Source organism: Emys orbicularis, chromosome 3 (genome assembly GCF_028017835.1).
Source record: "Emys orbicularis isolate rEmyOrb1 chromosome 3, rEmyOrb1.hap1, whole genome shotgun sequence".
Lineage (NCBI taxonomy): Eukaryota > Metazoa > Chordata > Testudines > Emydidae > Emys > Emys orbicularis.
The window spans coordinates 14,221,428-14,246,593 of NC_088685.1; the positions used below are offsets into that span (position 1 = coordinate 14,221,428).

General features: G+C 47.0%; 1 protein-coding gene across 1 annotated transcript in view; it reads left to right on the forward strand.

Moving 5' to 3' along the window:
* Positions 1 to 25,166, forward strand: part of PKHD1 (PKHD1 ciliary IPT domain containing fibrocystin/polyductin) — a 382,916-nt gene that overhangs the window by 341,144 nt on the left and 16,606 nt on the right. Inside the window, exons 60-62 of the mRNA XM_065401532.1 lie at positions 17,915 to 18,050; positions 19,100 to 19,187; positions 24,680 to 24,787. Of these exons, the coding sequence (XP_065257604.1) occupies positions 17,915 to 18,050; positions 19,100 to 19,187; positions 24,680 to 24,787 (332 nt within the window). The remainder of the gene's footprint in view (positions 1 to 17,914; positions 18,051 to 19,099; positions 19,188 to 24,679; positions 24,788 to 25,166) is intronic.

Below are 25,166 nucleotides of genomic sequence, written 5' to 3' on the forward strand. Positions count from 1 at the left end.
GGCAGCCTTCGGCGGCATGCCTGCGGGCGGTCCATGGTCACGCGGATTCAGCGGCGTTTCTGCGGGTGATCTGCTGGTGCCGCGGCTTCGGCGTACCCGCCGCCCGAATTGCCGCCGAAACCGCGGGACCGGCGGACTTCCCGCAGGCATGCCGCCGAAGGCCGCCTGACTGCCGCCCTCACAGTGACTGGCAGGCCGCCCCCCGCGGCTTGCCGCCCCAGGCACGCGCTTGCTGCGCTGGTGCCTGGAGCCGCCCCTGCACACAGTGCCGGAGATGGGTACGGTGTGTTATAGATGAAAAAATGACAGGTTCCTGTCCTGAAAAACTTAGAAATTTAGACCCCAATGATGCAAACACAGACGCATGCTTATCTTGACTGCTATGAGTAGAATATAACCTTGGGAGGAGACCGGTTAGCTGTGTTTGCTCAGCATGGAAAGAACAGAGCCAACCTAATGCAAGTCTGAAGGATACTCACTCATAAACGTGATGGCTGCCATCTTGGGCAACATACTGAGGACTGAACCAGGGGTCTCCAGAGCTAAATGAGTGAGCTACTATAGCTTGAGAGGTCTTTAGCTGGGGCTGCAACAGACAGAGCCCATCCGTTACTGCCATGTGCATGCCACCCACACCACCTGTCTGCGTGTGAAGGGAGGGCAGGCCCTGCATGGCTACTAGTCCCACCCTGCCCCGCCACCCCCCCCCCCCCACACACAGGCAGAGGGGAACAGAACCTTGGATGTTCTCCTGTCCAAACACTAGCCAGTGGAGCTGAGCCAGGGGCGGGAAAGGTGTAATCTGTGCCTTGTAAAGGTCTGACACAGATTATTCCCCCTGTCGAGCAGAGAAGAAATAATAACTGCATCACAGTTCCTTTGGCTGGGTGCTCCTGGGGCAGCACAGGTTGCCCATTATAATATTTCATTGAAATAACCCACCAGCAACGAAAACAAAGAGTATCTCTGAGAATGTGTATTTAAGTGTAAAACATATTCGATGATGTTACATTTCTGTATCTCCCATATTCTCTCCCCATTGTGTTTCTGTATTGTCATCCGTCACTGTGTAAGCCCTGTAGAACCTGTAGAAAGCAAGAGGGCTTTAACTAGTAGGAATCTATAAAAATGCAATAGGATTATATAGAAATTATTCTAAAAACCAATACAATTTTATAGAAAATGAGATCCTTTCTATAGGTGTTTGTTTGTTACTGGTTTTTTTTAAACCAGCCTATAGATCAAGGATTTAATTCACTATTAAATTCTATAGGATGATTCACTAAATTCTACAGGGTGACTCAGAACACATATAGAAAGTATCTTCTTTTCTTTTAAAGTCTGTAAGATTTTCCTCTCAGGGTTATGTCTAAAAGCTCATTCCTGCAAACACTTACTACTGGGAGCAGTATTAACCCCCATAAGCAATCTCATTGACATCAGTGGAACTCAATAGTAAGACCCAATAACAAGGGTCGTCAGGGACAGGCCCTAATTTAGGGCCTGATCCTACAGAGGGGGACCTGGGACACACATTCACCAGTGAGATAAACTAACACCACCAACCTTGAGGAAAGTATTTGTCCTTCACTACTTGGGTTCCTCTGTAGTGTTATTTATTACTCCCCATCAGTCTTGGGCTTTATGGCATCACTTGTGGCTTTGACACTTGTGATATAATAAGGCCCTGGCTAACCTGTAAAATTAAATCAGATATTTCCTGTTGGGACATGTAATATCCCCTCTGTCTGTCCCTCATTAGAGTCTAGACAGTACACACCAGCACAGGCAGGGATAATGGGGTTGGGATAATGAGAGATTGTGTATTTTTCCACACAAGGGGGGAAATTTTCTTCCACACCTGTGTCCTGCAGAAACAAATGAGATTCAGAGATCTCTAGGGCAGACTTAACAACCTACACCAACACATGGCCAACAGCACTGGAATGCCAGACCAACAGTTCTCCCTGCTTCGCAAAGCTTTGGGCAACAGAGATTGGGACTCTCTGTTCACAGCCCACAAGGAAATGGCTAAAGGTAGCCTTGGGGACCCTAGCAGCAACAGCTCTGCATAACAGTGCAACGCTGGTAGACCCCGGTTGTCGGCATCGAAGCCGGGGATCTCTGGAGCTTAGTGCATGAGCCTCTACCGCATGAACTAAAAGCCAACTGACTCTTAGCTAAGGCTGTAGCAAACTCAGTGGTCTCAGGTTTCAGAGTAGCAGCCGTGTTAGTCTGTATCCGCAAAAAGAACAATATGCATTCCCCTCTATATGCATCCGAAGAAGTGGGTTGTAGCCCACGAAAGCTTATGCTCTAATAAATTTGTTAGTCTCTAAGGTGCCACAAGTACTCCTGTTCTTTCAGTGGTCTCAGTGTCACTAGATGGGACAGAACCCCACACCCAGAAGGTGTGTGGGTTACAACAGCAGAACTGTTTATCATACTGCCAAGTCTTTTTAAAAATAATTTGTCTCGTTTCTTTATATGGTTTCAATTTGACTACTTTTTTAGGGTCAATTCATTCTGCTGCTTCCTGATTCACCAAGGAGAGAGGGAGATGATAGCTAATAGCTACATGGAAGACAGAGAAAGCACAATAGTAATATACCTTATATACCAAGAGTGTGTGTGTGTGTATGTGTGCATGCGCACACACACATACACACACACACACACATATATAAATTATTCTGTGTTCAGAGCAGGGTTTGCATAGTGCACAATAAATAAGGCCTGGGGCCACACATTGAACAAAGTGGATAAAGCAAAATATTGCATAGCTACTCATTCAGTGAGCAGCAACCATCCTTGGCACTGAACGAGGCAGGGGTCCTGTGGAAATAATAGTATGTCATCATGTAGTTAAAGACTGTGTCATAATGCATCTGCACATTGTGAATTAATGGCTGGATTAAGGTTGCACAGGCAAGTTTAATTCTAGTATGTCTTAGCTTTTGAGTGCTTGTGTGTGTAACCGTAACGTTCTTTTACTGAAATTTACTGAAATTACTATACGTTAGGGATGTAAATATTGTTTAAAAAAACAGCCGTTTAAACTATTAAAATTATATCGGTTAACCATTTAATCATTAAGACGACAGGGGTCATGGTCTGGGGTCAGGGCTGCTGCCCATCCCTTGTGTGGGGTCGGGGTCTGCTGCCAGCACTGCGCGGCTGGGGTCAGGGTCTGCCCAGGGCCGGCTCCAGGCACCAGCCGAGCAAGCTGGTGCTTGGGGCGGCAGCTTGTAAGAGGTGGCTGTTTTTTGGGTTTTTTTTATGGTGGTGTTCCGCTCCAGCCGCCCTGTAGGGGGCGGCGGCGTGGAGGACGGGAGCGCCCTGCAGCAAGCCCGGCAGGGCAGTCCTCGTCCTTCCCTCCCCGCCGACGGGAGCAGCGCGGAGCCCTCCCGGCAGGCGGCGGGGCCGCGTGGCAACGCCCCGCTGAAGCCCTGGCCGCTCCCCTTCTCTCTCTCTCCCCCCTGTCCCCTCCCCTCCCACCGCTAGCCGGGGCACATCTGCAGTGCAGGGAGTCCCCCTGCACCCTGGCTCCGGCCGCGCCGCAGGTTTTTTTTTTTTTTTTTTGCTTTGCCATTCTGGCCGCCCCGTTTTTTGTTTTGCTTGGGGCGGCCAAAAAGCCAGAGCCGGCCCTGGGTCTGCCACTCGGCCCCGCATGGTGGGGATCCAGGCCAGGGGCTGCCGCTCAGCCCTGCCCACCAGGGGTCCAGGGACTGCTGCCCGGACCCACACAAAGTGCTTGCAACCCCTCCCAGCTTGGTATCTTCCACAAACTTTGTAAGTGTACTCTTTATGCCACTACCCAGATCATATCTGAAGATATTGAAAAGAACCAGACCCACGACAATCCCCTGCAGGCCCCCACTCAATATGCATGGGGTTGGCAACCTTCGGCACGCAGCCCATCAAGGAACAGGAGTACTTGTGGCACCTTAGAGACTAACAAATTTATTTGAGCATAAGCTTTCGTGGGCTACAGCCCACTTCTTCGGATGCATAGAATGGAACATATATTGAGGAGATATATATATACACATACAGAGAGCATGAAAAGGTGGGAGTTGTCTTACCAACTCTGAGAGGCCAATTAAGTAAGAAAAAAACTTTTGAAGTGATAATCAAGATAGCCCAGTACAGACAGTTTGATAAGAAGTGTGAGAATACTTACAAGGGGAAATAGATTCAATGTTTGTAATGGCTCAGCCATTCCCAGTCCCTATTCAAGCCTAATTTGATTGTATCTAGTTTGCATATCAATTCCAGCTCAGCAGTTTCTCGTTGGAGTCTGTTTTTGAAGCTTTTCTGTTGCAAAATAGCCACTCGCAGGTCTGTCATTGAATGACCAGACAGGTTAAAGTGTTCTCCTACTGGTTTTTGAGTGTTATGATTCCTGATGTCAGATTTGTGTCCAACAAGGTAATCTGCTGGTGGACCGTGAGACATTTTGTTTATGTTGACTTTCCACAGGCACAGCCCCCCGCAGCTCCCAGTGGCCCTGGTTCGCTGTTCCCAGCAATGGGACCTGCGGGAAGCCAATGGGACCTGCAGGAATGGTGAACCGTGGCCACTGAGAGCTGCGGGGGCCCGTGCCTGCGAACAGTCAACGTAAACAAAATGTCTTGCGGCCCGCCAGCAGATTACCCTGACTGGCTGCGTGCTGAAGGTTGCCGACCCCTGCAATATGCCCTTCCAGCTTGACTGTGAACCATTGATAACTACCCTCTGTGCATGATTTTCCAACCCCTTTTTCACCCACCTTCTGGTTGGTTCATCTAGGCTATATTTCCCTAGTTTGCTTACGAGGAGGTCATGTGACACAGCATCTTACTAAAGTCGAGATATATCATGGCTATTGCTTCTCCTCTATCCACAAAGCTTGTTACCCTGTCAAAGAAAGATCTTAGGTTGGTTTGACAAGATTTGTTCTTGACAAATCCATGTTGATTGTTCCTTATTATCTTCTAGGTGCTTACAAATTGATTGTTTGATTATTTGCTCTATTATCTTTCCGGATACCAACGTTAATTTGACTGGTCTGTAATTCCATGGGTTGTCCTTATTCTCCTCTGTATAGATCGGTGCTATGCTTGCCCTTGTCCAGTCCTCTGGGATCTCTTCTGTTCTCCATGAGTTCACTAAGTGTATGTCTACACAGCACAGAAAAACCCAGGGCTGGACTGTGCCAGCTGACTCGTGCTCAAGAGGCTCAGACTGCAGGGCTGTCTCATTGCTGTTTTCTTGGTACCCTTTATGTCCCTTGCTGGTTTAATCTCATTTTGTGCCTAGGGCTTTCTAATTATGTCTCTACATGCTTGTGGGGTTTATTTTTTGTTTTTATTTTTCATTCATCCTTCATAATGTGACCTTGTTCCCACTCTTTGTATGACTTGTTTTTGAGTTTCAGGTTGTTGAAGTTCTCCTGGTTAATCCATGGTCTCTTACCATATTTCCTCTCTTTCTATGCTTTGGGATAAGTTGCTTTTGTGCCCTTAATAATGTCTCTTTAAAACACTACAAACTCTCCTGAACTCGTTTTTTCCCCCTAGACTTGCTTCCCATGGGATCTTGCCTACGAATGCTCTGAGTTTGCTTAAGTCTGCCTTCTTAAAGTCCCATTATCTCTATTCTGTAGTTTTCTCTCCCACCATTCCTGGATTCATTCCAGTGACTTAGGAGTTAAAGGCTCTTTTGCCCATTACCAATCTCCTGAGCCATCCTCAAACTGAGCCTTATTTGAAGCTACCCTCTGTTTAATATCTACTGTACATAGTAAACCTATCTAAAAAGCCCTCCTTACTCGGAGTGTCATACCATGCCTGGCAGCTATGGAAATGCACTGATCACACTCCAGGGTGACACCTGTGAATTACAAGAGTCAGGTGATGAGAATTAAAGTCATACCCCTGCTGCAACTGCTGCTGAAACAGCAGCTGCTAAGGCAATAGCTCTCCAAGAGCCAGCTGATTCCAGTTCAGCTGCTAGGGTGAGGGTGGGAAGGGGAAAGCAAGGGAGAGAAGGGAATAAGAGAGCTGGAACAGAAGGGGTAGCAGCAGAGCAAGCGGAGGAGGAGAAGGTAAGGGGGAGGGGTGGAGTGGATGGGAAGGAGCTAGGAGAGGGAGGGTCAATTCCATCTCACATATAACACCAGGCCCATCCGTATGGGAAAAACCGGGGTTATAGCTTCATTGGGGGGATATGGGGTAAATCAAGCTGCACTCTGATAGTTGATGACACCAGTACAGCTCCTCAAACAGGGGGGTGGGAGAGAGCGGGGGTGGGGTCGGGGGTTTGTCTGTTACTAACTCTCATTTTAAAGTGAATGGGCCTGATCCTGAGAAGCAGGAAGCAACTCCTTTAGGAGTTATGAATGCCACTCCTGCTCAGGGATTAAACCACAGGTGATTAAAACCGTGTCACTTCTCTAATATATTTGAAAGGAGATCTGTCTCCTGCTCTCACCTATTTTACATAAGCTGCACACCGGCCAGGTTTCCCCCTTAACAATGCATGGGAGATGTTGTAGCTTTTGGAAATGAAGGGAGTGTCATTGCTGATTCTCATGGCAACTTGTACAATGATTTCCATGTGCTGCAGTCCCCACGTGCATACAACCGAGCTAAGTGGGGACATCACGACAGCCTCAGCTCGGAGGGGCTGATTTTCTCCTCCTTTACAATGGAGTGGCTCCCATTTTGAACCATTCATTTCCATGGAGTGAGACTAGTCAAATCGGTGTGAGTGAGGGAAGAATCAGGCCCTAAATATTGTAGCTTCCCCATTTCAGTTTGTTTTGAGCATTGCTTAATGTATCATTAAATTTTTTCCCCACATGCCTTCTTTGTAGAAAGCTGGCGAGTCAGGGGTTAAATGTTTTTGGGTGCTGGGCACTTGGGTTCCTTTTCTGTATACCCTAGTTTGGCTGTAGGACTTCACGCCCGCAGGCCACAGTCACATTATCAGCTGGAAATTGGATAACGACAGCACAATGACAAATCCAGGTTGCTTGCAATAAGGTGCTAATCCCTTTGCTTTAATATCGGAGCAGCGTGTAATGATGTTTGGACATCACTCCAGTTTACTGACGACCCCACTGGGGCCTGCAATAGAACCTTACAACTGTCTAACAAGACGTCAGGTGACTGCCGTCGTCAAAGCAACGGACGGTGCAATCTAATCTTCCCTCCATCCCTTCCAGCTCCCAATAAGGCCCAGGTTATAGAAGTGGCCCATCAATGCTTGGTAACTCGAATCAATTAACGTTAATTCGCACAATGCTATGATGTATTGTGATCACTTTCATTTCGGAGAAGGGGGAAGAAATTGCTATAATTCACCTAAAATGAGGTTGTCTATGGTGCTGAGGTATTAATTGGGTGTCCATATTAAATGGAAAAGGCGCACAGTAGTGAAGGAAAAGTGGATGAGTGACTCTCTTGGCTGCTATTGACCTATCAGAAGAAGACAGTGCCCTTTTCCTTTGCTTTTATCTATTACAGTTTTCCCTATTGCGTGTCAAGTTGATGTATTATAAAAAATTCATTTGGTGACCTTTCACCCCCCTAGCAGATTAAACAATTTCACTGGGATGGCATCATTAACAGGGCCTTGCATTTAATGATGATTTCTCTAAAAGGCCACGGAGATTCGATTTTAAGCTAACAGATTTATTGCACTATTATAACATATCGTAAAAAACTGTACCACCTACGGTCTGGTTTTAGGATAGAAACTGTTTAAGAGTTTATATGGAGCTTAAAGTGGTATTACCTTGGGATATGCTGCAGCAGCAAGACTCTGACCTTCGGCGTGAGACTGTTTACATTTAATAAAAGATGTTCCTCCAACAGTAAACTTAAGGAGTGTGTTAGGGAAGAAGCTTGGCTTAGTTCCTAGCCACTAGTAGGCAGCATGATGAGTACAGGTACTTCTGCTGGTTCCCAGTTAATAATGGATGTGACCAGGGAGCTTTCAGGATGTTTGTTACTGGTACTCTAAACTCCCCTCCCTACAGTTTTGGACCATTCAGCTCCTACCTGCTCTTCAGGGTGCATGCCACTGAATAACACTGAGTGCCTGTTTTTAAAAAAAAAAAGCAGTGCTCTTTTTGCTACAGAACGTATGGCCCTGAAAAACGGCTAACTCCACCGTAATGAGCCACTCTGCTGAGTCCTGCTGCACTGCCGCTGTCTGCTTACCACTCAGGTTTGCATATGTTCAGCTGCGATGGGGAGCTGCGCTCCTCCAGTCCTCGGTACAGCTAGGGCCTCATGATGGTCAACTGGGAACACTTGGACAAGAGGGGAAGGCTGGCCTTGTGGTCTGGGGTTTAGGACATCTGGGTTCAACCACTGGCTCTGAAACAGGCTTCTTATGTATGTGACCTCGCTCTAGTTGTAAAACAGGGGTAATATACCCCCTTCATCTGTTTCGATCCTAGGCTTGGATTGTCTCTGACAATGTGTATGTACAACACCCAGCACGATAGGGCAGAGATGTTAATTGGGGTCTTTAGGTGCTATTTTTGATTTATTTGTAGAACAATTAATTGCCTGAAAAGGCTGGGAACCACAAGTTAATCCATGTTCTTGAATCTGTCTCCCTTACCCAATCCTTTCTAATACACTGGATTGCCCAAAATGCCCAGTTTTTAACAGAAGGTTTCTATTGCTTTTGAAGAAGAGAAACCCAAAACAATTAGTCATTGGAGTTGCCTTTTCTAGTCCAGTTTGGTTCAGAAAGGATAATGGAGTCACTTGTTTATTTATCCCAATTCACACTGTCATCCTGCCCCTCCTCTTTAGTCCCCTGAACTATTATATCTCCTCTGCTTAGCTCCCTGCCCTGAGAGACTCTAACCTCCAGGGCATGGGACACATGGCTTCTTTCAAAGCTTACTGTCAGCATGTGCTCCCTGCAGAATTAGCGTATGGATTGAAGGGCCCAAGTTTTAGAAGTCTGGCCTAAGTGACTTGCCCTAAGACAAAGAGGGAGGCAAATCAGAATACCTGGCTCCCAGGGTCATGTTCAGACCACTACACCACACTTCAATCAACTGCCCAGCCTTTGTAAAGGGACATTATTGATGTTATTTTTAAAGACCTCTTGCTTTGTTGCCAACAAAACCAAAGAAACTTAAAGCTGAAGCCTGCTTCCAAGCTGAATTTCTTTCTTCAGCTTTGTGCTGTGTGTGTGTAGGTCTAGGAAGGTTGTTTTTTCATTGTCTTGATGGGCTGCACCCGTGTACTAGGGAGGGGTCCTATCCTGCTCCCACGCTGCTCTGAGAGCCCACACGACCACTGTCCCGTCATTGTTGCTGAATGATATGAGCCATATTATGTGACTCTGAATTAGGAGTAATCAGTAGTCTGCATGTCTCCTCCTGCCTTTGTTATGCATAGGGTTGCCAACCCTCCAAGACTGTCCTGCAGCTTCCAGGAATTAAAGATTAATCATATGTCATATGATGAGACCTCCAGGAATACATCCAACCAAAATTGGCAACCCTAATTATGCACCTCCTTCCCCATCCATGTCCTTTCCCCACACCAGTAGTTGTTTCACTCCCAATAGAAAACACTAGGGTTCTACATGTACTGTACCCCACAAATCACTGATCTCTCAAATGCTTCCCCATCTCCTCTGTTACTTCTGAATGCTTCTTAATTTCCTCTCCTGTCTTCCCTGCCCCTGGGCCTGATGCAAAGCCCATTGTAGTCAATTGAAAAATGCCCATTGATTTCAGTAAGCTTTGGATCAGGCCTTTTTCCCCCTTGAAGTCAATTGCAAACTCATTAACTTCTGTGGTGCAGGATCAGTGACTATGAGAATATCTTAATTTCCTTCTGTCAGTGCAGCCCAGTTTCTCCCTTTACCCTCTCAGTTCTTATGATGCCTCCTTCTAGGTGCCCCGCTTATTCCAGTTTCCTTCTGCCACACTTAGGCCTGGTCTACACTACGAGTTTAGGTCGACTTTAGCCGCGTTAAATCGAATTAAGCCTGGACACGTTCACACAACGAAGCCCTTTCTTTCGACTTAAAGGGCCCTTTAAACCGGTTTCTTTACACCACCTCTGACGAGTGGATTAGCGATAAAATCGGCCTTAGGGGGTCGGAATTGGGTTAGTGTGGATGGAATTCGACGTTATTGGCCTCCGGGAGCTATCCCACAGTGCTTCATTGTGACCGCTCTGGACAGCACTCTCAACTCAGATGCACTGGCCAGGTAGACAGGAAAAGCCCCGCGAACGTTTGAATTTCATTTCCTGTTTGCTCAGCGTGGAGAGCACAGGTGACCACGCAGAGCTCATCAGCACAGGTAACCGTGATGGAGTCCCAGGATCGCAAAAGAGCTCCAGCCTGGACCGAACGGGAGGTACGGGATCTGCTCGCCATATGGGGAGATGAATCTGTGCTGGCTGAACTCCGAAGCAGTAAGCGAAATGGCAAAATATTAGAAAAGGTCTCCAAGGCCATGAAGGACAGAGGCCATAACAGGGATGCACAGCAGTGCCGCGTGAAAATTAAGGAGCTAAGGCAAGCCTACCACAAATCCAGAGAAGCAAACAGAAGGTCCGGGGCTGAGCCGCAAACATGCCGCTTCTACGCGGAGCTGCATGCCATTCTAGGGGGTGCAGCCACCACTACCCCAACCGTGTGCTATGAGTCCCTCACTGGAGAAAGACACAGGGAAGCGGGTTCGGGGGACGAGGAATATGAGGATGGAGATAACATTGATAGCTCACAGCAGCAAGGAAGCGGAGAAACCGGTTTCCCCAACAGCAAGGATATGTTTATCACCCTGGACCTGGAACCAGTAACCCCCGACCTCACCCAAGACCCTGTGGGCACACAGGGGACCTCTGGTGAGTGTACCTTTGTAAATATTACACACGGTTTAAAAGCAAGCGTGTTTAATGATTAATGATTAATTTGCCCTGGCAATCGCGGCCAGTACAGCTACTGGAAAAGTCTGTTAACGTGTATGGGGATGGAGCGGAAATCCTCCAGGGACATCTCCAGAAAGCTCTCCTTCATGTACTCCCAAAGCCTTTGCAAAAGGTTTCTGGGGAGGGCTGCCTTATCCCGTCCGCCATGGTAGGACACTTTACCACGCCAGGCCAGTAGCACGTAGTCTGGAATCATTGCATAACAAAGCATGGCAGCGTATGGTCCCGGTGTTTGCTGGCATGCAGACAACATCCATTCCTTATCGCTCTTTGTTATCCTCAGGAGAGTGATATCATTCACGGTCACCTGGTTGAAATGGGGCAATTTTATTAAGGGGACATTCAGAGGTGCCCCTTCCTGCTCTGCTAAACAGAAATATTCCCCGCTGTTAACCACGCGGTGGGGGGGAGGGGTGAAGTGACCATCCCAGAGAATTGGGTGTGTGGGGGAGGGGAGTTAGTTGGGTTTGTGCTGCATGTTAACCCTGAAACCGCAGCCCCTCCTTTTACATTGCAAACCCATTTTAAATGGCCAACCCAACGGGTGCTTGGTATGGTTAATGAGAGCAGTATTGTTTTAAACCATCCCCACTTGTTAACAAGGTTAAAAAAGCCAAAAGACTGTGTCTTACCATGGCTGCCTGCAAGCTGAAATCTGTGGCCTGGCACTGCGTGAGTGATCTCTCACACCAAACCTGCAGGCTCTCAATATAAGAGGAAAAATGCGACCTTGTAACGAAAGCACATGTGCTGTGTGATGTGAACAGCAAAATCTAACGTGAAAGAGTGTACCCATTGTTCTCTAAAATGTATCTTTTTTTAACCACCTCTCCCTTCTCCTCCACCAGCTGCAAATGTTTCTTCTTCACAGAGGCTAGTGCATATTCGAAAACGGAAGCGAAGGACGCGTGATGAAATGTTTACAGAACTACAGACTGCCTCCCACGCTGACAGAGCACAGCAGAATGCGTGGAGGCAGTCAATTACTGATTTTAGAAAAGCCCAATATGAGCGAGAGGAGAGGTGGCGGGCTGAAGAGCAGAGGTTGCGTGCTGAATCGCGGGCTGAAGAGGAGAAGTGGCGTCAGCTTGTAAACAGAAAGCAAGAGTCGATGCTCCGGCTGCTGGAGCATCAAACTGATATGCTCCTGCGTATGGTTGAGCTGCAGGAAAGGCAGCAGGAGCAGAGACCGCTGCTACAGCCCCTCTGTAACCAACAGCCCTCCTCCCCAAGTCCCATTGCCTCCTCACCCAGATGCCCAAGAACACGGTGGGGGGGCCTCCGGCCACCCAGTCACTCCAGCCTAGATGATTTCCAGAGCAATAAGTTTTAAAGTTTTAAAGTGCAGTGTGTCCTTTTCCTTCCCTCCTCCCCCACCCATCCCGGGCTACCTTTGCAATTATCCCCCTAGTTGTGTGCTGAATTAATAAAGAATGCATGAATGTGAAGTAACAATGACTTTATTGCCTCTGCAAGTGGTGCTTGAAGGGGGGAGGGTAGGGGAGGGTGGGGTGGTTGGTTTACGCGGAAGTAGAGTTAACCGGGTGGGTGGGGGGGCGGAGATTTCATCAAGGAGAAACAAACAGAAGTTTCACACCGTAGCCTGGCCAGTCACAAAACTAGTTTTCAAAGCTTCTCTGATGCGCACCGCGCCCTGCTGTGCTGCTCTAACCGACCTGGTGTCTGGCTGCGCGTAATCAGCGGCCAGGCGATTTGCCTCTACCTCCCACCCCGCCATAAATGTCTCCCCCTTACTCTCACAGATATTGTGGAGCGCACAGCAAGCAGCAATAACAATGGGGATATTCTTTTCGCTAAGGTCTGAGCGAGTCAGTAAGCTGCGCCAGCGTGCTTTTAAACGCCCAAATGCACATTCCACCACCATTCGGCACTTGCTCAGCCTGTAGTTGAACAGGTCCTGACTCCTGTCCAGGCTGCCTGTGTACGGCTTCATGAGCCATGGCATTAAGGTGTAGGCTGGGTCCCCAAGGATCACGATAGGCATTTCAACATCCCCAACGGTTATTTTCTGGTCCGGGAAGAAAGTCCCTTCCTCCAGCTTTCGAAACAGAACAGAGTGCCTGAAGACGCGAGCATCATGTACCCTTCCCGGCCAGCCCACGTTGATGTCGGTGAAACGTCCCTTGTGATCCACCAGGGCTTGCAGCAGCATTGAAAAGTACCCCTTGCGGTTTATGTACTCGGTGGCTTGGTGCGCCGGTGCCAAGTTAGGGATATGGGTTCCGTCTATCGCCCCACCACAGTTTGGGAATCCCATTGCAGCAAAGCCATCCACTATGTCCTGCACGTTTCCCAGAGTCACTACCCTTGATATCACCAGGTCTCTCATTGCCCTGGCAACTTGGATCACAGCAGCCCCCACAGTAGATTTGCCCACTCCAAATTGATTCCCGACTGACCGGTAGCTGTCTGGCGTTGCAAGCTTCCACAGGGCTATCGCCACTCGCTTCTCAACTGTGAGGGCTGCTCTCATCCTGGTATTCTGGCACTTCAGGGCAGGGGAAAGCAAGTCACAAAGTTCCATGAAAGTGCCCTTACGCATGCGAAAGTTTCGCAGCCACTGGGCATCGTCCCAGACCTGCAACACGATGCGGTCCCACCAGTCCGTGCTTGTTTCCCGGGCCCAGAATCGGCGTTCCACGGCATGAACCTGCCCCAGTAACACCATGATTTCCACATTGCTGGGGCCTGTGCCTTGTGAGAGGTCTAGATCCATGTCCATTTCCTCATCACTGTCGTCGCTGCGCTGCAATCGCCTCCTCCTCGGCTGGTCCCGGTTTTGCTTTGGCATGTCCTGGCTCTGCATATACTCCAGGACAATGCGCGTGGTGTTCATAGTGCTCATAATTGCCGCGGTGATCTGAGCGGGCTCCATGATCCCAGTGATAGCTATGGCGTCTGGTCTGAAAAAAGGCGCGAAACTAGTATCTGAAAGACCAGGGGAAGGAGGGAAGGACGGAGGGAGGGAGGGAGGGGCGAGTGACGACATGGCGTACAGGTACAGGGAATTAAAATCAAGAAAGGTGGCTGTGCATCAGGGAGAAATACAAACAACTGTCACACAGAATGCACCCCCCCCCAGAGATTGAACTCCTAAGCCTGGGTTTAGCGGGCCGTTGATTTGACGGAGGGAGGGGGGAAGGAAATGAATACAGAACAAATCTATTTTTTACATCTTAAGACGACAGTGCAGCATGACTGATAGCCCTCGGCATTTTCTGGGTGCTTGGCAGCAAATACTGGGCGCTTATCAGTATGATGATGACGGATACCAATCATAATATACTATTTATTGCCAAAAGGCAAGGGGTTGCTGCTGTGTAGCAATGTAGCCCCACGTCTGCCAGCCACATGTCTGCCAGCACCCAGATCGCCCTGGGCCTCTTCTGGGTGCTTAGCAGACAATACTTGGCAGAAAATAGTATACTACGACTGATAGCCATCATTGTCCGACGAGGACGGTTAAAAGCAAGGGGTTGCTGCTGTGTAGCAATGTAGCCCCATGTGTGCCAGCCATATGTCTGCCAGCACCCAGATCGCCCTCGGCCTCTTCTGGGTGCTCAGCAGACAATACTTGGCAGAAAATAATATACTATGACTGATATCCATGATTGTCCGACGAGGACGGTTACCAGTCATAATAAACCATCTACTGCCAAAAGGCAAGGGGCTGGTGCAATGCAGCCCTACGGCTGCCAGCCCCACAGCTACCAGCATCCCGATCGCCGATGAAGGCTACCAGTCATGCTGCACCGTCTACCGCCAAAAGGCAGTTAGCTGCTGCTGCTGTGTAGCAATGCAGTCCCACGTCTGCCGGCACCCGGAAGACATATGGTGACGGTGAGCTGAGCTGAGCGGGCTCCATGCTTGCCGTGGTATGTTGTCTGCACAGGTAACCCAGGTAAAAAGGCGCGAATCTATTGTCTGCCGTTGCTGTGACGGAGGGGGAGGGGCCTGACGCAATGTACCCAGAACCCCCCGCGGCACTGTTTTGCATCATTCGGGCATTGCGATCTCAACCCATAATTCCAATGGGCGCCGGAGACTGCGGGAACTGTGGGATAGGTACCCATAGTGCAATGTGCCGGAAGTCGACGCTAGCCTCGGTACTGTGGACACAGTCCGCCGACTTCATGCACTTAGAGCATTTTATGTGGGGACACACACAATCGGCTGCATACAACCGGTTTCTATAAAACCGGCTTCTATAAATTCGACCTAATTTTGTAGTGTAGACATAGCCTTAAGTTCGCTGCTCCTGCGTAAGAGACATCTGCTCTCCGACAGGCCTCAGTATGTTCTGTGCTACCACTCCCTGTGGAGTAATATCTTTCAGAATCTGGTATGGGCTTCTCCTGACCAGGACTTCATAGGCAGAGCCATCTTGCCCATGGACCTCATGGAGATCTTCAGGGGACTGACAGGTTAACCTGCTTTCCTGTTGAGCCTTGTCAGCAGGGAATACCAAACCAACCCGCTTCCCTGCCAGCACTGGGCTTCAAGGGAGTGACAGGAAAACATGCTCTTCCCTTAGCACTGATCAGACTGGGAGAGGCAGCTTTGCCCACTCCACCACTGGTAGGAGTTTGTATGGAGCAGCAGGCTAGCCTTTTCCCCCATGAGGAAGGGATGCAGAGGAATGGCTGGTGAGCCTATTTTCCTTCTGGCACAGATCAGCAGGGGAGCAGCGGGCTGCTGTCCTCCTGTCCTAGATACTGACATTCCCTTGCAGGAATGTAAATTAATTGTGCCACATACTCAGGGCCCCAGCCCAGCAAGAATCAGGGTTGAGCACACTGCACATAAATGTCAATCTCTGCTGGGTTGTTTGGGTCCTAATCACCCGCCCATATTTTTTTTAAAAACAGCTATGGGTGATTTTTTCCTAATAATGAATCTACAGAAGGAATGTTACTGCCATCAGGAAGTGTCAATGGCTGCTTCCTAACACTACGTTTTGGGAGGCTGTTCCTTGAAAAGCTTTGTCATTACTTGTCCTGACTCCCCAACCAGTATGCTGTCCTCTAGACACCACCCTGCCTCTCACCCAGTTCTAAAAGTCACTGGTGTTTACAAGTAGCTTGTCAATTGCCGACTACCCAACTTGGGGGCTTATTAAAGGGGCCTAGTTTTCAGAATGTGCTGAGCACCCACCCTCTGAAAATCAGTCTCCTGTGAAGTGTCTCAATTTGGGCCACCAAAATCGTATTTATGATCCATTATAGTAGCGTCTAGATGCCCCAACTGAGATCGGGACCCCATTGTGCAAGGCATTGTATATACACAGAGTTAGAGATGGTCCTTGCCATACAGAACGTCCAAGATAAACCGATAAATGGTTGGAAGGGAAATGGAGGCACAGATGATTTGCCCAAGATTATACAGCAGGTCAGTGCCAAGAATAGCACCCAGGTCTCTGAGGCCCGATGCATTAGACTACCACTTGCCACTGCCCCTGAAAACTTTGGCCACTATTAGTAGCTTTGTGGCTGGGCCCAATCTTTGCGTTAAGCTGCAATGCAGTTTGCCCAGGGGAGCTCTGCTTTGTAATGCAAAGAAACAGTCTGAAGAAATTGAGTTAAACCAAAGCGAATTGGTCCTCAATAAATCTTTTGTTTGTAACCACCTTTAAGCAAACACTAGAGAGCTGAATGAATAGCTTTCCTACTTTCATTGCAAGACAATGTCAACCCCCCAGTCGCCTCCCTTCACTGCAATGGTAGATTAGAGGTATATATGTATGTAAAAAGAAGATGCTAAATGACATGAAGCATTGAGAAGGGAATGAAATGATATGGGCTCCGAATAAAGTGTTGTTTCTTTATTCAACTGCAAAAGCCTTCTCTCAGGATGTTTGAATTTAAATTTCACTCTTGGAATACCAATGGCTTTTTAAAGAGGCGTCTGTGTATCTCTGCACATTAACATACCTTGATACAAGTGACAGAAGCACAAAATCACTGGAGAAAGGAATGTACAGTTTAGTTGTAGCCGTGTTGGACCCAGGATGTTAGAGAGATGGGTTGGATGAGGTAAAATCTTTTATTGGACCAACTTGGTGAAAGAGACAAGCTTACACAGAAGAACTTTGTCTAAGCTAGTAAGCTTGTCCTTATGCTGGAGAAGGCAAGTGTCTTTTTAGAAGACCTCAGGGATATTCAGTTGAATGCATCTTGCCAGTCTGGATGATTTTTGTAGAATCCATGTTTTTGAATGTGCAGGAAGGATGGTCTTATGGTTAAGGCAGTGGACTGGGACTCAGGAGATAATATCTAGAGCTTTTCAGTCCTAGATCTCAACGCACTTTACAAAGGAGGTCAGCATCAGTAGCCCCATTTTACTGCTAGGGAAAGCAGCGGCACAGAGACATGAAGTTACTTGCCCAAGGTCCCCCAGCAGGCCTGTAGTAGAACTGGGAACAGAACTCAGGGCTCCTGAATCACAGTTGAGTGCCTTATGGGTTTGATTCCTACCTCAGTTGCACACTTTTGCATGAACCTGGGACAAATCAACTAATTTTTGTGTGCCTCAGTTCCCCATCTGTAAAGTAAGGATGATAAATTGGGAATCCTTTGTTTACATTGTAATCTCTTTGGGGTAGGGACAGTTTCTTACTATGGGTATGTGCAGTACCTCGCACAAGGGGCCCTGGTCTCACCTGGAGTCTCAAAGTCCTACTGTAATATTAAAGAAACTTATTGGGAAATTGATACAGTGTCTTATTAAATCTTACCAGCAATGTTAATTCAAATTGATATGAACCACTGAGCATTCCACCTGGACTGAAAACAACACAAAGTTCTGCGAATGGAGAGCAATGTCTAGTTAGAGGGGGTATCTAGGGAATTGCTCGAGGTTTGGAATCAGGTGTTTTAAAATCATCCTTAATAATATGGTGATTTTTTCCCCCCACATTGCTTTGCATGAGGAAGAAATGGAAGCAGTCTAACTCCTGGAGGCTGCCTGTATGTGAGGCCCTATAATATCTCTGTCCTGGTACAGCCCTCTGATGGAGAAATGGAGAAAGAGCTTCCTGAACAGCCACAAATTATTTTTTTGGATAAGCAGGTAGTGATTTGCCTCCCTACAGGGGTATGATTCTATTAATTCTGTGCAGTATTGTCAACCCCAAGCATTTGAAACTCATCAGATTGGCTTAGAAATGCATGATTTATTTTTTTATTAATAAATGTTGGATTCTTTTTCTTTGGGGTATATTCAGGTGATGTTTTCAAGCCTTTCTTCTCAACTATGAGGACTAAAACATTCCTTTTTTGAAGCTGAGATTCTCATGCAATCTCCTGATCCCTGAAGCTGGGGCATACAAAAACAAACATGAAATATTGTGGGCCTCATGATAAAATCACTAGAGTTGGCAACACTGAACTGTATGTTGGGGTTAGCTGGGATCCCTCATCTCCCTGTTCTCCTGTTGCTACTTTGCAGTTAGCTTCTACTATGAATCAGTCACCTTTACCCTGACTTGGGAAAATCATAGGCAAATATCTACATAAACATGGATATGAACTTTGCAGATCAGGTGTGTCCTGAACTGTGATACCAAATCCAAACAGTTTTGGGGGAAGTTTGTGTCTGGATCCAGAACTGGACTCCGTGGTTTACAGCATTGCCATCCCCAGGCATTCAAAAATCATGAGTTGGGCTCCCCAAAATCATGAGCTTAGATTTAAAATCATGACATTTTAAAAAAAACAATATTTGGGGTCCTTTTTATTTGTCTTATGGTGTCGTAGTCTTTAGGGTTCACATTTTTGAGTTTTTCCCTGTAACCAGGATAGCTAGAAATGTACTTTTTTTAAAAATTAAAGCTGAGATTTTCTTCTAATCACATTCATTTAGAAATTGAGGTTTATGGGAAGCACCAAATAATGCAAGACTCACAATAAAACAGTGAGAGTTGGCAACTCTAGATTTAGGCTCATCTGCAGTAAATATAATACTTTGTATGATGCAATTTGTAACACATAGTATGTAAATACATGCTGTTCTTGCTGCTTGGGATCAATAGATGAAAGTTGCCTTAGAAATAAAAGGATTCCCATTTCTCTGGAAAAAAATTGAACAAACCTTTTATTGCTTTCTTTTCTTCTTCGCAGGGTCGGAGAGTTGAGGCATTAGGTCTGCCCTCAGAGCCATGGGTCATGACAGCCTGTCTCAAGGGCTCTTCGGAGGCTGTGTTGAAAGGTTTGGATATGTTTTGGATATGCTATGGTGGAAGCTTCCACTAGAAGTGATGGCTATAATTTGAGGAGTTTCTTTTGAAGAAAGATTCAGTTTGAAGGCCCATCATTGGGCTAAAAATAGAAGGCTGGGTTTGAGGAAGTGTGATGGGCTGCTCACATGGGTGTTAGGAGAAAAATGGCTTTAAAATGTGTTTCCATGCCCTGTCAACTTAGAGACACTGTCCAGTAGAGAAGACCTGAAATATAGGTCCTGGGAAAAAAAGAGAACAGATGGAGAATTATAAATCCATATAGCCCAGTGCTAGGCTGGTGTTAGTTGGCATGAAGTCAATGAAGCTACATCGATTTTATACCAGCAGAGTATTTGGCCTAATATGAATAGAAATATCTACCTGTTTTTGTTTTTAATGTAGTATATTCCAATGAGAAAATTCCCCTTCTGGCCCTGATTTAGCAAAATACGTAAGCACGTGTTTAACTTTAAGTGAATATTTCCTTTGAGCTTATTAAGGCTCATTACTCACATGCTTACATTTAGGCCCCAGCTTAAGTACTGTGCTGAGTTGGAAACCCAGACATCACAGTGTGGTACATGAAACCATGAAAGTGAAGCTGTTTATAAACACAGCATAAAATTGACCATGCTAGCTTCACTGCCTGAGGTGAGCGAGGTTCAAAATAGTGCTGGGCAAATGGATTTTTTTTTTTTTTTTTTTGGTTCTCTGGCAATTCTGAAAAAATGAAAAGAAAATCATTTCTGTTGAGTCAAAAATGATTTTTTTCACACAATTTCAGCCAATGGAAAAGTCAGAAAAAATGGAGTCTGGTTAAAACGACTTTTCTGTTCAGCTTGGCTGAAACTGCCTTTTTCCAGCTCAAGTTCAAAAGGCAAACCAGCAATGTCCCCGGTGAAAAGTCAGGGTTCCTACCACGGGAAGGTTTTGGGTTTACAATCAGGTTGAATGTGCCTTAACTTCGACTTGGCAAGACCATTTCCAGGAAAGTGTAAGGGGCAGGCAGTTTCCAGGATCTAGTTCAACCACCAGTTCTTGGGCTAGGTGCTAGGATCACTGGGTGAAATTCTGTGCTATGTACAAAAATGGTAATTGATGATCACAGCGATCCATTTGGGCCTTAAAAAAATCTATGAATCTATTAATTTCTTGGCCTACCTGCTGAGATTGTCAAAAGCCTGGCCATTTCCTCAGTTTGGCTTAGCTCCATGGAAATCAAAGTTGTTATGGCTGTTTACTGAGGAGATGATCCACGGTGTCAGTGGTGGGGTTGGTTTTGTCAGGTGGACGCTTGTCCACAGAACAACTGCCAGATGACGACAAGTTTCAGTCACTACCGATATAGGCTGGATCAAAACCAACAACATAGAAGTGAAATTCTCAGATCCCCTGTGTCACACTTCTCTGTTTCACATGACTTTTGAATAAGCTTTATAAAAATCTGCAGTTCGTTTGGAAAGAACGACTTTTTTTCCTCCCCATTTTGCAACTTGAAACGAAATAAATCGTGAAGGGAAAAAAAGAGAGAAATTAAAAACAAATGGAAGTAAAAGACTCAAATAAAGAATAGTCACCGAAAATAAATGCACTTTACATTCTTTAAAAGATACATGCATCAAATTAATAGTCAATAAACTCCAGCAAAGAATGAATTGTGCTGTACAGATGTTCTGCATGTAATAGTTTGCTGCAGTTTTTCCTTTGACAAACGTCCTTATTGCGCTCGTCTTTTGAAGCATATGAAAGCAGCATTTAATCGAAATGTATCCGTCTAGCGCATTGAGCCTGCTTCATCTGACAGCAGTCAAACTGCCTCATGGAAAGTAGTTTAGCTCCAAATTAGCTTGCTTCTGCGTTAAATACCAGCTTGCCTGAGAGATCTTTGTGAAGACTCCCATATATATATATTTATAATATTCTGAGATTTGAAGCATATGTGCCCGAAAGCTGAGATAGTCTCTGTTGAAAAGTACAGTACACTACTCTAGGCTTCATCATAGACTCAGAATGGCAATTGTAAAACATTAGAATGCAGCTGAAAGGATGCTCTATAAAACTGGTGTTACAGTGAGCTAAATGGTAGAGTCAAAAACACTATGGGTAGTCAAGGCGGTCATGAGGGCCGTATAAATACCTAGATAAATAGAAGAGCCAGAACTGACACTGGCAATGAGGGAAATCCACACTGCTAGGTTAAGGTCCAGATTCTTATTGAAATCATTGGGACTATTCACTAACTAAGTTACTAATTATTAGCATTTATATTACAGTGTCAACTAGAGTCCTCAGCTGAGATCTGGGCTCCATTGTGCTATACACAGATGCCGAGACAGTTCCTCCTGCAAAAAGCCAGCAATCTAAGTGAACAGGACAGACTGTGGGTAGCAGGGGAAACAGCCACCGAGAGGGGAAGTGACTTGTCCAAGATTACTAGGCAGCAGTCGCTGGACTGCCATGCAGTTGCCCAGCACTCCCACTGCTTTTCATCTTCTCTTTCCACACCCAACATTCTGCCACCTCCCTGGGTTGGATCAGACCCTCACTATTCAACAACCCTTGCCAAGTTTATCTTCTCACCAGTGATTGTACCATTTCAATAACCTTTTTGCTGCTGGGACATTGGCTTTTCAATGAAGTCCTGTTAAGTGAGGTGGGCAGCTCTGGTGCTGGGTTTTGCCTGCATTATGTACCTGAAATGCTTAAGCCTGAGACCCCTGATACTTGACAAGTGTACATTACTAGAATTAGAATTCTTACTAGCTGAAGCCCAGACTATGAATCCCTTGTTCACGCTGAATAGTACTTTGCATCATGAATAGTTCCATTGAAGTCCGCTGGGCTACTTGTGTTGTGAACTATGAATGACTAAGTAGGAGAAAGGGTATCTAATCTGGCCCATAATTTAAAATCTTCCTGCCTCCCTTTAACAATACTGTGAATTTGTGGTGTGCATGAACTTTCCTGTTGAAGGTGAATCCAAGAGATGGTTGTAAAGATCTGTCCCCATCCCCAGAGTAGTAGAATGACCAGAAGTAGACAAACAAGGCACCTTCACCTGGTATATTGTGTTGTCATGTGGTTATACAAAGTCATCACAGCTATAATGCACTTGTTTCATAAAGAAAGGACTTATTGCATGTAGGCTTTCAGCAAGTAAGGGAGTTTTCATTTGTGATCTCTGGTTTGAGTCCAGCATCCTAAGGAAGTTCTGATTTCTAACCCTCACCTGAAGCAATATTTAGAAAGTTTGTCAATCTTCGAGAACTGCATGAGCCTGCATGAAGCTCAAGACTTGGCTAGCATTCCACATAGCCCAAGATTTGGCTGGTACGCAAAGACTCAGAAAATAAAATGGAGATACCCTTGATACTGCAACAGGCTACCTTTTAAATGACCCCGCTGAGATACAAATCATAGTGAATGCAAATTTGGGGGTAAAACCTTACTGGGTCAGAATGGACGCCCATATTGCATAGGTGTAAATGACAACACAAGGTGCAAGGCCTCAGGAGAATCAAGGCCTCAGGTTTAATCTTAAAACATTTCACAGAGATTTTTTGTCTTACAAGTTTCTAGCTGAGACAGATCCACTTGTTTGTTTGATCATATGACAACCATCCCATTGAAACTTCATGGCCTGAGTCATTCCAAGGCTTCTGAAAGGAAGGCAGCACTTGGAATGAACAAAAGCCACTGCCATCTGATGACTGTTTAATAACCTGTGTGCAAGGGGCTCTCTTCCATGCTACACTAGTTATGCACAACTAGTTTTCGGGCCAAAATGTACTGCAGAAAATCGAAGGAATGTTCTGCCCCAGTGGTTGTTGCAGCTGTCTGGCTGGAATGAATTAGCTTATGCTGTTGTTTTTTGCACATCAGAAATCCGCTCCTTAACTCAAAGTTGTATACCACTCAAGAGAGTTTTATACCACTCATTTACCCCTCAGGTAGGGCAAAACAGACCTATAGAGCTTCTCCATGTGTCCGGTACAGCTGAGAGGCTGGAGCAGGAAAGGAGTTAAAACAGGGGGGGGCAAACCTTTTGGCCTGAGGGCCACATTGGGTTTCGTAAATTGTATGGAGGGCCGGTTAGGGGAGGGGGTCGTGGCCCGGCCCCCACCTCCTATCTGCCTCCTCTCAGACTTCTGCCCCATCCAACCCCCCATTCCCTGACGGCCCCGCCGGGACCCCTACCCCATCCACACACACCCCGTTCCCTGTCCCCTGACCGCCCTCTGCCACCCCATCCAACCCCCCTTCCTTCCTGATTGCCCCCCCTGGGACCCCTGCCCCCATTTAACATCTTGCCCCCCCCCGACCGCCCCGCCCCCTATCCACACCCCCACCCCCTGACCACCACCCTGAACTCTGCTGCCCTCTATCCACACCCCCCCCGCTCTGTGCCCCCTTACCGCGCTGCCTGAAGCACCGGTGGCGCTACAGCTGCGCCGCCCGGCTGGAGCCGAGCCACGCCGCCGCCGCCACCACGCAGCACAGCGACTGGGTCAGGCCGGGCTCTGCAGCTGCGCTGCCCCAGGAGCTCACAGCCCCGCCGCCCAGAGCATTGCGCCGGCGGCGCAGTGAGCTGAGGCTGTGGAGGAGGGGGAATAGCGGGGGAGGGACCAGGGGCTAGGCTCCCAGGCCAGGAGCTCAGGGACTGAGCAGGACGGTCCCGCGGGCCTGATGTGGCCCGCGGGCCGTAGTTTGCCCACTTCTGGGTTAAAACAATAAACTGCTGCTGCTTCTTGGAGGCTGTCTCTTTGGCTTGGATAACAATCAACATCCCACTAAAAATCCCCTAAGAGCTCCAGTGCCCGTGGCGTCATTCTTCTCAGATTCAGATATGTTAACACTAGAGTTGTATCAAACCAAATCATTGCATACAAGCAGCCCCCAGTTCTGGGAAAATGAGGTACTGGATCTGTCTAAGGTACTTATCTGTTCCCCACTACCGTAGTACCTCACTGTCTTTAGTGGATTTATTCTTATACCATTCTTGCAAAGCAGGGCAGTGCGGTTGTCCCCATTTTATAGATGGGGAACTAAGTGACTTTTCCAAGGTCACACAGGAAGTCTGTAGTAAAGTAGGACATTGAATTCAGGTCTCCCTGGCCCCAGCCTAACACCTTAATCAATGGCCCATACTTCCTGTCTCCCTGAAATGGAGCTTCATAGGTGGGCCCTATCTCTATAGTGAACTAAGCCATGACCCTAGATCTGGTCTGCTCTGAACTCTGGGGCAACTCGGACCTGGTTCTGAATTTTACAACGTGGGCCTGTTACTCGTGTCAGAGATCATGGGGCCACCCCCTCAGCTAGTGTATATTGGGGTAGCGCTGTTAAAGTCGTAGAAGCTGTGCAGATCGGCAAAAGTTGAAGATCTGGCCTGTTGAGTTTTCTTTGCGACCTAGGAGCTTGCTTTTGGTGATGTTCAGCAGAAGGTTGTTAACTCCCAGTGTCCTTGTGTTTTGCTGTTCAGGGCACACCAGAGTAGAGGTTCGAGATGGACGGGCTAGCTTTACGAACCTGGCAATCTCCAATTCAGGCTCAAACTGGTACCTCATTTTCACTGTTATTTCACCTCCAGGTAAGGTCCATGATATATCTCCACATTGTTCTTGCTTTACCTTAGTCATGGAAAAGTCTTTAAAAGCATCCGGAGGCAACACAGGAAGGAATGAGATCAATGTATATGCATATCTCAAAGCACTGATTTCACCTCCCAATGTACTGGAACACAATAGTCAGGGAGCAAGACTGGCAGTCGAAAGCTTGATTCAGGCTTAGGCCCTACAAGTCTGGGCCTAGGGCCCCACAATCTGGAGTCATGTGATTATATCAGACTCTGATCCTTCATTTAAAAAAAAAATAGGTCTCTTGTCCTGATGGTTGTGAAGAAAAGCTTGGAAACCTGACATAAGTGAAGCCAACGCAGTGTTGTCTGTCTGAGATTGCAGAGAGCCTGA